The sequence below is a fragment of the Anopheles gambiae genome, chromosome 2 (genome assembly GCF_943734735.2).
Source record: "Anopheles gambiae chromosome 2, idAnoGambNW_F1_1, whole genome shotgun sequence".
Taxonomy (NCBI): Eukaryota; Metazoa; Arthropoda; class Insecta; order Diptera; family Culicidae; genus Anopheles; species Anopheles gambiae.
In genome coordinates this window covers 66,377,131-66,392,048 of record NC_064601.1, presented here as the reverse complement: position 1 = coordinate 66,392,048, position 14,918 = coordinate 66,377,131, and the positions used below count along the sequence as shown (strand labels likewise).

Here is a 14,918-nt window from a genome sequence, read left to right as displayed (position 1 = left end):
AAGCATCATTTCGTCGAACTATGTTTTATAAGAAGCATCATTTTGCTTTTTCCGTTATGCACAGTCGGATCTCACTGGTTGAACTTCGATTCCCTGCCAACTATGGAATATGTGCTTTTTAGTTGGCACGTTTATCCATACAAAAAAAATCTAAAAATTTTCTCGGCAAGCCAAGAGATTTCTGTGGATTTTTCAAAAAAAAAAAAAACGGTTTCTTTAATGCCAACTATAAAGCGTTGAACAATTGAATTCAGCCTGTACTGGATTTAAATGGGAGTTTTTTTTTCCAGATTTTTCAATGAAATTTTCAGTTAAAGATATAGATTCCAAGAATTGTTGGAAGAATAATCGATTTTTGTTTTTTTTTTCTAGATAATAACAATTGAACAAAGATTCATTAAATTCTTTTAAAAACAGTAAAAACTAACTGGTTTTGGGTATGCCTTGCGCTTGAGCTTGAGTATTCCACCTTTCCAACTATTATAAAATTATTAAAAATATTCTAGAATTCTGAACCTGAAGGATATGGTGGTTGAGGAGCTTTCTGTCTATGTGTTTTTTTTTTATAGATTCTGACCAATTAATGCCTAAAAAGACATATGCATGTCTGTTTTACCATTTTGGTATAATCATATAAAGACCTTTTCCCAGTGGTGCTATATGGAACTATTTCTAATGTCAATTGGTGATGAGTTGATTTCATCGGATACCTTAAATAAGGGCATTCGGACGATATAAGCCATCTAACAACTAGAGAAAGTATTTAAATAAGCGAGATATGAAGCACCGGTCAAAATAGCAGTCATGCGTTATGCTATTGCACGCTCCATGCTATTTCGACAAACAAAAAGAAGGAGCATTGATTAGACATTGTTTAGCAATAGTTAAGATTACAAAGGATACATGGGATATTTATAATCTCATTATATGGGATTATATGGGATTACAACGTGTTATGAGTTTATAGTAAGCCGGTATTTTGTGTAACGAAGAACCTTAGGGGAAGGTAGGTAAAGACGGACACTGCGGGTAAGATGGACACTTCTCATAAATGCATCAAAATGGTAATTTTCGAAGAAATCAACAATGCAGCATCTTAACTTAAAGTTAAACAACACATTTGAGAACATTTTTGGCATAATATATGCAAAATTGGTTAAATCCACGAACAAAATAAATTTTCAATCATGAGCATCCTTGTGGATCTAATTTGACTACTACGGATCTTAAGCTCTACAACTTGTATTGTTTATATTTTCGGAAGTTTTACTTCATGAATGAGTTGTCGTGATCATTAATGAAAAAACTGGCGAAAGAACGAGAATGAAAGCAATACAAAATATTGTTTTCTGGTGGTTTAAACATCCTGACATCAAAGCGGGAAAGACGGACACTTTGGTGTAGGGAAAGATGGACACCAAATTTATTGATTTATTTTACTTCTTATATCAATTGGTTATGAATAAATTTCATCAAATACCTTAAATAAGGCTATTCCGAATCTATAAACCAACCAGCAACTACAGAAAGTATTGAAATAAGCGAGAAATGAAACACCGGGCAAAACAGTAGCCATTCGTTATGCTATTACTCGCTCGACGCTGATGAGGCGCTTCACGAAATCCAATATCTTGTCACGACTTGGACAACTTTAAACAATAAAAAGAAGAGGCATTGATACGACTTTGTTCAGGAATAGATGAGAAATTCTATGGGATTACAAATATCAAATGTTGAATTGTGACATGGTGGAACATGGATTGAACTATTAACAAGCCCCTCAAAAAAGACTGGGGTTGTGGACTTTTCCTAAAAGGAAGTTCTAGACTGTTGTTCTGTAAGCTGGAGCAACATCAGCTGTAAGTGTGCAATATTTCAATAATGCTTTAGATGCTGCATTCTACGATGTTTTAAAAGCGGCGCTTACAATTCCTAAAACCATGGCTGAATGAATCGTCGTTGCAATAGGCCAAGAATTGGTTTATAAACGTACCAGGACGTGGAAAGCGATAGAATTTATTAAAATAATGTAAAACTCTTCAATTTCCACCGTTTTTACAGGTGTCCATCTTACCCTTCATGGTGTCCATCTTTCCCATATCAGGTGTCCCGAACATTTCAAAACCGCACGAAAAAAAAACATGTTTTTCATTCATGAAAAAAACGCAATAATCGATGGAAACTTAAAAGTTTCAACACATTTTCTAATAAAACATGAGTGTAGGATAATGTATGCACATTTTCATGGTCGTTGCATTTATATATCACTAGATTTTTACCATTTCCCTTAAGGTGTCCGTCTTTACCTACCTTCCCCTAATTATAGAAACCTATGTCGGTCGTAGCAGTAACCGCAGGACTCCACACAGCATAACACGGAGCGCAACATAACAATTGACAGCTACCAAACGCTTCACAAAACGCTTGGAAAAAGGGGTAAAGCGTTTCATTAACTGTCGGTCTTCGCAGTAGGCCGGTAGTTTTTCTACGAGCAATGAGCGGCCTACTAAGGATATTCAAAATATGATACCAGCAATAAAGCGTTTTCTGAAGCGTTTGGCAGCTGTCAGTTGTTATGTTGCGCTCCGTGTTATGCTGTGTGGCAAAAAATGCATTTTATGTGTGTTTGTTTGTGTTATATAGATTACAAAAGTTTAACTCTCCCTCTCTCGTATGAAACAAAACGTAACGTTTGACGACCTGACTAGTAATAATTCAACCAATTCTGTTTTTAAAACTATCGACATGAAATAGAAAGTCTAAATGCTGGTACGATTTATTAAAGCTCCTACTCATATATGTAATCCGTTCGTAATATGCGTAGTGTGATCTGGATCGCAATGAGGAGAATGACCAGAGTGAATAATTATTTCAGGCACATTGATGTAGATTTTCACTAGGAAAGTTCAAGCATCATTCTCGTCTCGTCATCGTCTTTTTTTTTGCCACAAATGGGCATTTGTGATAGTTAGTTTTTAACTATCCGATATGATACTGGGATCCGTGTGGAAATCCCAGTAGCAAAAATTTAGCTTAGACGGATCTCTCTTCGCGCCAAGATGCCGAAGGTCTAAATTAGTAAAGCATGTCTGAAGTGTTTCATGTTCGTATGAAACCACAGGAGTCCGAACACCAAATTCTTCTATTCGTAACGATCCACGCGGTCATGCTGGTCTATACAGGATTTCGATACTTATTTAGTACCACGCAGCCGAATGGTCAGTCCTTGCTTGTCCCATGACGAACATGTTTTAAGTCAAGCGAGTTGAAGACTGTACCACGGAAACCCCAAGCAACCCATATAAATTGAGGATACATCTATCACATCGCAACATACAGGGGAAAGCGGAACAAAATGGAATTGTAATCAGTTTAATGAATATTCCTTTGAATTATCTACAAAACACAATTATTCGGGGCTTTCACAATTCTAGTTAGTTTTTTGTATGGAGTTTGACAGTTGGAGGCTGAAATCATGTAAACACTCCATACAAAACCACACAAAAAACTAGCCTGCGATTTGCAGTCTAGATTATTCTAGCCTCAAAGCTAGAATTAGATTCGAGTACCTGCTCGAAAACACGGTTTTGTTTACATTTATCCCAAGGTGCATTAAAGAAATCAGGTGATCGAATCTGGAATCAAAGTGTATGTAGTCCAGGTGGTCTCATAGCACCTTTTCGAAACCAAATTTGAATATCACTTTTTGACAGAACGAGTGAAAAATTTTGCTCCAACGAGCTTTCTGGAGGCTTGACGAATACTCAAAACACTCTTAAAATCTTTATTAAGAAGCAGAAGCGATAAAAATCAGTCTTCTAAATTCATACACCTTGGGATAAGCCCACATGTATATTATACTCACTTAGATAGCTGCTTGAAAACTGCTACCCAATGCAAACAGCTGACAGGCTGAAATTTCGAAAGGGCCCCAATAACGGAAACATACTAGTGATGGGCAAAATTGGTCTGCCGCCGGATTTGGATCCGGATCCCACTGCTTTCTGATTCGAGTCCGGATCAACTCCGGAGTAAGTGGATGGGAGGGCTGTTTGGGATGGAATAATGTTCAGCCTTTTTTATGTTGTTGGGTAAGTTTCACCATACTATACAGTGCCACTATACTCTATATATCTACGTAGCTATAAGCTAAAAGTTTTCTGTGAACTTTCCGATTTGCTTCAGATAGTCATGATTTATTGTTAGCTGCAAAAAAAAAAATTTGGATTCAATAAATTTATTTGAACTACCCAGTCAGACCGCCTTCTGTTAATTTACCCATTCGAGCAGTTTTGTGTCTGTCATAACAGTAATTTAAGAGCAATTTAGCGGTACGAAGTGTTGTCGTTTGTTGCAGTAAAAAGATATAAATAATAACATAACAAGTATTGTCTTAATGATCCTTTAGTGGAAGAAGACTTCGGCGGTGTGTTCAAAACTGTTAAATGTAAAAAACAGCCGAGAAATTGCGTTTATTAGTGCTATTTGTGCATCATCTTCACCGAATGAAGAGGCTGTTCAAGTCAAGTTTTGCTAAAAAAAATACATCGAAATCGTGTGTATGAGTTAAGGAAAAAGATTGAATATAACCATTAATCAGTAATAAAATAAATTTCGTGTTATTTATTGACAATTTGGTCGAAAAAAATAAAAAAAAATAGAGGAAGGAATAGGATCTGCCAAAACTGCTCGAATGGGTAAATTGACGACTGCTTATTTACCATTAAATTACTCTTAAATTACCGGTAATTTAGCGGTAAGATAGGGGTCAATTAAGTCCGATTTGTCTGACTGCGGAACGAATTATGTATTTGATAAATAGTTAAATAATGCCAACTTATTTTGGAAACGGGTAAAACAGGAAACTGGCAGGAAACTGTTAGTAAATCATTGAAAGAATCCAAACGTATTAAGAAAACAAACCATAAATCAGGAGGTTTATCAAATGAAAAATCTGGAAACAGCCAGAAAACCAGGGAAACCCCAGTAAACTGTTTTTTTGTCAGTACGCACATAGACATCGTATTTTTGCTTATATGTGTGGCTATGAACACGTCAATGTTAACTATGAGCTAGGGTTGTTTGTAAGCTTAGTTTTATAGTGTAACTATTTTGCTCTACGAATTAAGCACGGTAGTGAAACGGATTCAAAAGGAAGCATTTGGATTCGATCGGAGTAATCCGGATACAATCGGACCCAATTGAATCTGTATTCGTTTGGATCAGCCGGATTCAAAGACATATATATTTCGGAGTCCGATGCAGTTTAAAAATTTCTGAGTCGGAGTGGTTTCACGAATCCAATCGGGAGCTCCCATTACTAAAACATACGAAAAAATCATACTGATTTCGATTATCACCGACTGAGAATATCGCGACCAAGAGTTGGACATTGCACACAATGTCACCAGCATGTGACGGTCGCAACAATTGTTTGAATCTCATTTCGGATCATCACTGAGCTCGTGACGCTGACATTTTTTGTTTCAGCCGGAATTTGTCATAACTATGTTAATAACATTTTGCAGATTTGATCACAGTAAAAAAAATCATGACATTGTGACTAACCAAGTGCTAGTCACAAAAATGTCATTATTACAATTGCGCACGTGACGCTGGCATAGATTTTGTTTTAGTCAGATTTTTTATGACATTGACAATGACATTTTGCAGGCCATTTCTGGTCACAACAACAGCACTTCGGTAATGGCCAAAGCTTTTGCACACGTTTGTGAAATGTATGCTCTTTCTATCTTTTGTTTTGCAATTCAGGAAAACTATTTAATTTTCCGATAAAAAAATTATTTAAACTAAAACACTTTCTTTCTGTCAGCAGTATTGTGTGAAAAAAAACCATAGCCTCACCTAGCGCTATGTGTCAAAAACACCGGTTCAAATTGCCCCATGTGTAGCATTTTTTTTTGTTATATTGGTCTTCAGCTTGGTCCTCAGAAATATATAAAACTTTCTTGGTGTCAATAGAATGAATAGTTAATAGAATGAATGAATGAGTGAATCTTTGCCATAAAATAATGCTTAAATAAAAGGTGCTTACCCGTATAGCCTTCAAATACCCAGAATCAGTACATTCATTCGCTTGCCTAATCGGGAGCTTGGCATGTTGATTGCTTTGTTTGCTATATTGAAGTAGTGGTGATGGAAAAAAATCTTTTGACTATAAGAACAGGGAACCAATATCGCGAACATTGCACCATTTTTCTAACACTTTATCACGTTAATATTCCTAACATAATCTTGTACATACTTAACGAGACAAACGAATGCATAAACATTGATATATGGAATGCGTTATATCGTTACGTACACATCATAAAAAAAAATTATTCATCCGTTTTCTGTTTCGAGTCAACAAGCTGAAAATTCAGCATGTCAGTGGAACAATATACATCATCCGGTTTGTACCCATTTGACAATTAAGTTCCACCATATCAGGTTTCACCATTTGTTTACAAACAAAGATGCTTGTTATTTGTTTATTTGTAAATGTTAAGTGATTGGCCATCATTGGCCTTATCACTGATCTTATAAACTAAACTTATAATTACATAAAGCATCACGGTACAATGTAACATCAGCACAAAATAAATAACACAGAGTATCACAGCAAGAAAAACAGGTTAACTTAGGGAATTCCAGTCAAAAGAGTCATAAATGTTTTCTTTTCTTGATTCTATTTGAAAAGAATTATAGTACTTTTATTAAACCTAAAACAGTCGATCAAACCAATTTTAAACCTTTCTCGATATATTTATCCTTCACGATAACACGATATTTATTCTGCAGCAAAATAAAAAAAATACAATCCTTTATGAGTTACATAACCTGAACTCGCGACGATACGGCATTTGTTAACATATTTCTCAACCTTAAATACAACCATTGCCGCTAAATTTTGACACTAACGCACCTATTTTTGTCTGTAAGTCATACATTTTTGACTCTTGTAGGAATCATGATAATTCTTTAAAGTATTTAAGCAGATTTTTGACAATTGTAATTTTAAATCACATAAACCATACAAAAAACCATGTAATACGATTGTTGTTTTTAAGGAAAAAAATAATGCAATTTTATGAATTCTTAGGCTATTGTTTATGCCTGAACACACATGCCAATTTTTTCACTCCATTATTGGATTCCATTATTCACTCAAATTCCAAAATTGGCACAAAAATTGTTTTATTTTAAATTCTATATATGAAGTTATTCACTACCTAACATAATTAAATTTCAAAACACACATTTTCAGAAATTACGTGACATTTTTTAAATAAAGCGATTGACTCAAAGGCGAAAATTGATGAATTTAGATTGAATTGAATTGATTGAATTTAGAGACAAAATTGATGTGCATTGTCAAAAATTGATGCCTTCGAGGCAAAAATCGTGACACGTTGTCAAAAATGTATGACTTACAGACAAAAATATGTAAGTTAAAGCCAAAATTTAGCGGCAATGGCTATATTTAAGGTTGAGAAATATGTTAACAAATGCCGTATCGTCGCGAGTTTAGGTTATGTAACTCATAAAGGATTGTATTTTTTTGTTTTTTATTTTGCTGCAGGATAAATATCGTGTTATCGTGAAGGATAAATATATCGAGAAAGGTTTAAAATTGGTTTGATCGACTGTTTTAGGTTTAATAAAAGTACTATAATTCTTTTCAAATAGAATCAAGAAAAGAAAACATTTATAAAAAGCATCTTTGTTTGTAAACAAATGGTGAAACCTGATATGGCGGAACTTAATTGTCAAATGGGTACAAACCGGATGATGTATATTGTTCCACTGACATGCTGAATTTTCAGCTTGTTGACTCGAAACAGAAAACGGATGAATAATTTTTTTTTTATGATGTGTACGTAACGATATAACGCATTCCATATATCAATGTTTATGCATTCGTTTGTCTCGTTAAGTATGTACAAGATTATGTTAGGAATATTAACGTGATAAAGTGTTAGAAAAATGGTGCAATGTTCGCGATATTGGTTCCCTGTTCTTATAGTCAAAAGATTTTTTTCCATCACCACTACTTCAATATAGCAAACAAAGCAATCAACATGCCAAGCTCCCGATTAGGCAAGCGAATGAATGTACTGATTCTGGGTATTTGAAGGCTATACGGGTAAGCACCTTTTATTTAAGCATTATTTTATGGCAAAGATTCACTCATTCATTCATTCTATTAACTATTCATTCTATTGACACCAAGAAAGTTTTATATATTTCTGAGGACCAAGCTGAAGACCAATATAACAAAAAAAAATGCTACACATGGGGCAATTTGAACCGGTGTTTTTGACACATAGTGCTAGGTGAGGCTATGGTTTTTTTTTTCACACAATAATGCTGACAGAAAGAAAGTGTTTTAGTTTAAATAATTTTTTTATTGGAAAATTAAATAGTTTTCCTGAATAGCAAAACAAAAGATAGAAAGAGCATACATTTCACAAACGTGTGCAAAAGCTTTGGCCATTGCCGAAGTGCTGTTGTTGTGACCATAATTGGCCTGCAAAATGTCATTGTCAATGTCATAAAAAATCTGACTAAAACAAAATCTATGCCAGCGTCACGTGCGCAATTGTAATAATGACATTTTTGTGACTAACACTTGGTTAGTCACAATGTCATGATTTTTTTTACTGTGATCAAATCTGCAAAATGTTATTGACATAGTTATGACAAATTCCGGCTGAAACAAAAAATGTCAGCGTCACGAGCTCAGTGATGATCCGAAATGAGATTCAAACAATTGTTGCGACCGTCACATGCTGGTGACATTGTGTGCAATGTCCAACTCTTGGTCGCGATATTCTCAGTCGGTGATAATCGAAATCAGTATGATTTTTTCGTATGTTTTAGTAATGGGAGCTCCCGATTGGATTCGTGAAACCACTCCGACTCAGAAATTTTTAAACTGCATCGGACTCCGAAATATATATGTCTTTGAATCCGGCTGATCCAAACGAATACAGATTCAATTGGGTCCGATTGTATCCGGATTACTCCGATCGAATCCAAATGCTTCCTTTTGAATCCGTTTCACTACCGTGCTTAATTCGTAGAGCAAAATAGTTACACTATAAAACTAAGCTTACAAACAACCCTAGCTCATAGTTAACATTGACGTGTTTCAAGCCACACATATAAGCAAAAATACGATGTCTATGTGCGTACTGACAAAAAAACAGTTTACTGGGGTTTCCCTGGTTTTCTGGCTGTATCCAGATTTTTCATTTGATAAACCTCCTGATTTATGGTTTGTTTTCCTAATACGTTTGGATTCAAGAGTCAAGAGTCAAAGATGTATGACTTACAGACAAAAATAGGTGCGTTAGAGTAAAAAATTGATGCGCACTGTCAAAAATGTATGCCTTAGAGGTATAAATTGATGCGCATCATTAAAAATTGATACCTTATTAGAGCCAAAATAGGTGACAACGACTGTAACCTAGGCTGAAAATGTGAGGCTATTTTTGCGTGTGGTTTTGTATGGAGTGTTAACATGATTTCAGTAGCCAAGTCTCAAACTCCATATAAAACAGCAGAATACCATCGTAAAACTCCCCATTATTACATAGTTGTTTTACATCTTTATTTATAAAGACTTGGTTTTATAACTAGACGACTGGAGGCTTCACCCGCCTAATGAGACTAATGTATGTCCGCGGAAAATGCCGGAAGAAAACATCCAAAACTGACATACTACTGAGAATGTATACAAATTCAATTAACAATAATAAATTTCACATTTTAATATTTCATATCATATCAAATGCATTGGAATAACAGTAAAAGGTACAAAGGGTACCACATGTTATGCTCGCTGAAATATAGAATATCTTACTTATAACATGCGTCAAGTTAAAACAGCATAGTTTTGCTATATGGATATCGTGGTCTCCAAAGCGAGAGTACTCATGATTGTCTATCTAATATATATTCGCAACATTTTTTGCAATATGAGCTGCTGCCAAATACTAGATTTGACTTAAAGTGTCACCTTGTTTGTGACGCAATAACCGTAAACAAACTGTTAAAGCAGTTAGTTTACTAGAACAGGATCCGAAAACATTCAATGTCAAGATTACCGAGCTGCTTCGAATAAATATAATTAAACTGATAAATCATAGAAGTGCGACCTAGCGGGCTCTTCGGTAGAGTAGCCGACTTCTACAACGGCCGGCAGAATATATTCATAACCGGGCAATCCTCCCGCAGGAAACACTGAATATTCGTCAGTGTGGTACATATAAGTCTCGGAAGCCCAAACAAGCATCAGCGTGCACCGCACACACGACTCCGCATGAAGTAATACGCACCACAGCGTACCGGCAGGGTTGGGTAAGTCGGGGAGCGGGATGGAATACGCTCACTCCTCGATAACAAAAAAAGCCTAAACAAGCATGACGCATGAATGGCATAGTTCGCATCACGAAAAAAAGAAGAACATAAATCATATCAAATTTCTTAGAAAAATCGGATCCATAACAAATGGCGGTTTTTTTTTTCAAACAAACAAACATCGATTTTTGTTTCAAAAGGCTTGAGATAAGAAAAATGGTTCAAATATATACACGTTTATTTCTATACACACAAAATGTTCGATTTTTTAAAAATGTGTGGAAGAGATGAAATAACATACATGGTAAATAGTCTTGAAAATGTTTCGCGAAGGCGATCAGGTAGTCTCAGAAAGGGTATCAGCGGAAACAGTTTTTTTTAAGCAACAGTTAAAACTCGAAGGTCTAAGACATGCATGGCTCTGTTGTGGGTGTGAAATCGTATTTGGCTGAATTGACCTTAACCTAGATGCGGACGTCTCTTGATGGTTGTAAGCACAATGGTCAGCTTTGCCCCATTCATGAACTCTGAACGCTCAAAATGGGTTGTTTGGGAATGAGCATATTTTTTGCAACCGTGGTGTTTTTAAGACATAAAAAATGTATTATTATTATTTTGGTGTGGTCAGGAGATCAGGAATATTGCGAGCGAATATTTGAAATGTAAATGATACTCGAATTTAAATGTTGATAGAAGCTCATGCTTATGTTAAATTTCATGCCAATTGAATTGCTTGATCAAAATAATAAAGAAAAATGAAATATTTCGAGTATATCTGAAAATAGTTTGTACATTTTATGTGAATGTTTTGCATGTAAAATTCATAAAATAAGTCTAATTAGGTAGATCTATAAAACCTCTTAAACCTATGCTCTAATAAAAAGATATTGCAATGTATGCACATTTTATATGGTTTTATGCAATATCCGCTTTCAAAAGCTGTGCTTTGTATGCTGGGAATTTTACAGGGAAACAAAGTTAACCAGAGACAAATGCTTGTAAACGCACCTGCTGCAAAAGATGACGGCCGTTGATTAGCTGCTGGTAGTTTGCTTTAGCTTTTTGTGTTTGGCATTCACGCTATAGTGTGACAGTTTCCTTTCTCTTGCAAGCGACCAGCGTGACAGTGATGCGTTTCATGAAATCTTTTGTTTTGTCTCCCAAACCCAGTTGAGACGTTTGTGTTACACACATTTACGTGAACTTGGACCGAAAGAGTCCGTAAAGCTGATGAGTTCCCGGCCTACTGTTCGAATCGCAGACAATGAAGCGTTTATACTGATGCTAGGAGAAATAACCTTACAATGTTTCGTAGTATTTGTTTGGTGCGTTGGTGTGTGCTCATAGTTTGAGTATAAGAATTGCAAACTTTTAAAGTGTATAGTTTAGTAGACCGAACGCAACGATTGGCATCGGATCACTTTCGGGATATTTCAGCCACAACGACAAGTTAAAAAGGCAGCATTAGTTGTACAACAGAGGCGAAAGAAATCCGTTGGAGCCAAAGCCTCTATAAACTATTCAAACAATTGGTTGTACACTGTGCTCTGTGATTCGTATTTAAGTGTACACCAAAAATTGTATTTATTACGGTTCGTTTAAAATGTGGGGTATTTTATTTCATTATGAAAGCAGATCACGTAGTTTGTGTGTGACAAATTAGTGTATAACAATAAGACTCGTGCAACAATTGAGCAAAAAATAAAAATAAAAATGATTTAAATTAAGAAAGTGAATTAAGAAGATTTTTTTGCTTATTTAAATATGTGCTGTTTTAATTTTTTAACTATTTCAACTAGAACGTAACATACATAGACTAACAGATCGTCATACTGGATTGAAACTATCGACGACACGCTCATGTTTTGTTCTAAAGAAGTGAAAAAGGTTTAAGAAGTGAGTTAATGATTTTACATAAAAAAGTGTCGTATGGTGAATATCGTTTAAAAACTGACATTGAACAATATAATTGTACAGAAAAAGTGAAGTATTCAAAAGGCAATATTTTACATATTTTACCGTGGATATGAGAATATATAAAACAGTTTTATAACAGAAATATTATTAATTAGACAAAGCAGGGTAATTTGCCTATTGTTGCACACCACTCAATTATTGCACAATGAGTATAAATGGTTGTTTATCCAAATATTTAAAAAGTATTAAGGAAAGCTATCTCTTTTTCCTTAAATATTGATCATTTCTGTCGCATATTCTATTTAGTATTTTTTTAGATTTTTTAAACAAAAATGAAAATATTTTGACTGAATGGGTGTCTTATTTAAACCGTTAAGGGATAATACGTTTTATTTCGCCCTGTGAACCACTTAATTGGAACAACGAGTGTGCTTCGATACCACCTCCTTTTTTCACCTTGCTATCATGTTGACAGTCCTTTCTTTACCATAAGCTTGCGGCAGCAGGTGCAAGTGCATTACTTATTTTGCGGAATTCTGGCTTGAACCACGTGGTAATACATTAATATTGTCTTATACATTATTCGGTAGAAAAATAACCATTTTAGGGCTCATTTTTCTAGTTCAGTGTATTAGAAAGTGTTCAATAATTGAATATAAAGTGTGCAACAATTGTTTTTTCGAATACGTTTAAAATCATTATTTCTTGCCATTATTCATAAATTTAATCCCTAAAATAAAAAATACATACTAGTTTTTAAACAATAATTATGTATAATAGACACATATAACCTGATTATTGTGACTTTAATCATCACAAACATATGACATATTTACCACAATTGGCAAATTACCTTTTAGCACGTGTCTACTAATATACTGCAAGTATGCTACAATGTAAGTATTGTAAATTGTGTACGTTATTCGTTCATTGGTAAATAGACTCTTTATCCCTGAACATTTTTGTCAAACATCGATATTGTTTTCTGAGATTTAGCATTATTTGAACTATTTGTGGATGAGAAGATGAATCTGTTATATTTTATTAAAGCATTACTTCGGCTACTGACGATATTTGCGGTAATCCTTACGGTGACCGCCCAGGAGCGATGGTCATGGTCAGGAGGGGGAAATAACGACAATAGCAATAATGCCAAAAACGATGCTGATCGATACAACGTGCGTAGCGATGTGTTGGAATTCCAAGGCACTGGGTCACAAGCAGCAGCATCAAATGAAAAACGGAATACTTTGGCAGTTAGGTAAATTTCAATCTTTAAAGGAAAGCAGAATAATTATAAACAGCAAATTTCTATCGAAAGATGAACTATTGTCCGCCGTTTTATCTTAAACTTGATTCTATTCCAGAAAAGGCCGATACGAGGTAAAAGAAATAACTACGAAAAGGCCATCATTCTCAAGGCCACAAAATGATGAGTTTTCTGGCGAATTTGGAGATGGAAATCAATCTAATGATTTTGGGTACTAAAACATAATTTAAGATATACAGGGGCCGACAAAATAAAGTGCTCACTCCTTAAATTCTAACATTTGTTAGGTTTTAAAATGAAACTTACTTGCCGTATTATTATTTGAAACATTAGTCATTATGTGTTTTAAACGAACAATGCCAAATTAAGGCGAATATGAAAAGTTAGCTTCAATCACCTTTTAAAAATGGGCTTTTAATTTTGCCGGTCACTATATATAATAACAAACAATTGTATATTTCAACATTTTTTTCTCTATTTCTCTATTTATGTCTGTATTTTCCAAATTTCCAGATTCAATCAAAAGTTCGGTGGGGGAGGACTTATTAACGGACAATTTGGGCCGAACCCGTACGGAATTAACCTTGGCCAACAGGGTGGTGTAGGAGGATTCCCGTTCCAGGGTGGTAATGCATTAGGAGGTGCAGGATTTTACCCGGGTCAACCACACTTAGGCGGAGGGTATGGCGGTTTGGGACACGGTTCCAGTGGTAATGGAATTCTCGTGGGCCCTGGAGGCCCGACCGGCATTATAGGCCGTCCGTATCACCGGTTTCCGTACGGCGGTGCCGGATACTATCCTGGAGGGAACGGATATCCCTATGGAGGAGGATTCGGAAATCCGACGTTCAATGGACATCCGGGTGGATTCTTCTCGCCCGGTGGCTATCCCTCGGGAGGCTATTTTCCTCAGCCATTCGGTGTTGGTGGAATAGGGCCGAGACCGTTCGGTTCATTCCCAGGTGGATCTCAATTCGGTCCACAGTTTGACCAAACCCGCCAAGCCAGTAAGAAGGTGGAAAAGAAATCAGTCTAACAGAACAACTTGAAGCATCACTTCAGCTCCACTGAGATTGTAAGATAAAAGTTGACTGATGCAGCTCGTTACAACACTCTTTCAGTGTTTGTAGTTTTTGGTTGTCACCATGCTAAAATAGCTTTGTTACTTACCGATTGTTGTTATGACGATAATAGAATAAAAAAGAGCTCCAAAAAATGTCCATTGAATTTGATCCACATCTTCGTTTCCATCCCAACCGTCCTTTTTCATGGCTGTGAGTATTTCTTTTTCGAAAGACTGTTATAGGGTAGGAGAGCAAATACAGCTTTTGTTAAAGTGTCTGTGGGTAAGTATATACACTAA

The 14,918-nt window shown here is 35.5% G+C and overlaps 2 protein-coding genes across 11 annotated transcripts in view; one reads left to right on the top strand and one right to left on the bottom strand.

Moving 5' to 3' along the window:
- Positions 1-14,918, bottom strand: part of LOC1278512 (uncharacterized) — a 30,035-nt gene that overhangs the window by 7,907 nt on the left and 7,210 nt on the right. For all 4 annotated transcript variants that reach the window (XM_061651133.1, XM_061651131.1, XM_061651130.1 and 1 more), the window contains exon 4: positions 14,726-14,852. In XM_061651133.1, coding sequence (XP_061507117.1) covers positions 14,726-14,852 — 127 coding nt within the window. The remainder of the gene's footprint in view (positions 1-14,725; positions 14,853-14,918) is intronic.
- On the top strand, positions 11,731-14,782 carry LOC133392159 (uncharacterized). Of its 7 annotated transcripts, none has more exons than XM_061651144.1 (6): positions 11,731-11,960; positions 12,168-12,264; positions 13,146-13,181; positions 13,336-13,546; positions 13,653-13,766; positions 14,069-14,782. In XM_061651144.1, the coding sequence occupies exons 3-6, from the start codon at positions 13,172-13,174 to the stop codon at positions 14,589-14,591; spliced, it is 858 nt and encodes a 285-aa protein (XP_061507128.1). In that variant the 5' UTR covers positions 11,731-11,960; positions 12,168-12,264; positions 13,146-13,171; the 3' UTR covers positions 14,592-14,782. The 7 variants fall into 7 exon arrangements, with proteins under 7 accessions (XP_061507128.1, XP_061507130.1, XP_061507134.1 ...); XM_061651146.1 differs by having other exon boundaries at positions 11,731-11,973; XM_061651150.1 differs by lacking the exon at positions 12,168-12,264 and having other exon boundaries at positions 11,731-11,917.

Bases quoted from the DNA above. Each gene is read 5' to 3' on its own strand.
- LOC133392159 (XM_061651150.1), top strand. The intron at 13,547-13,652 runs GTAAATTTCAAT...ATTCTATTCCAG, and splicing joins CGGAATACTTTGGCAGTTAG to AAAAGGCCGATACGAGGTAA. The intron at 13,767-14,068 runs GTACTAAAACAT...CCAAATTTCCAG, and splicing joins AATCAATCTAATGATTTTGG to ATTCAATCAAAAGTTCGGTG.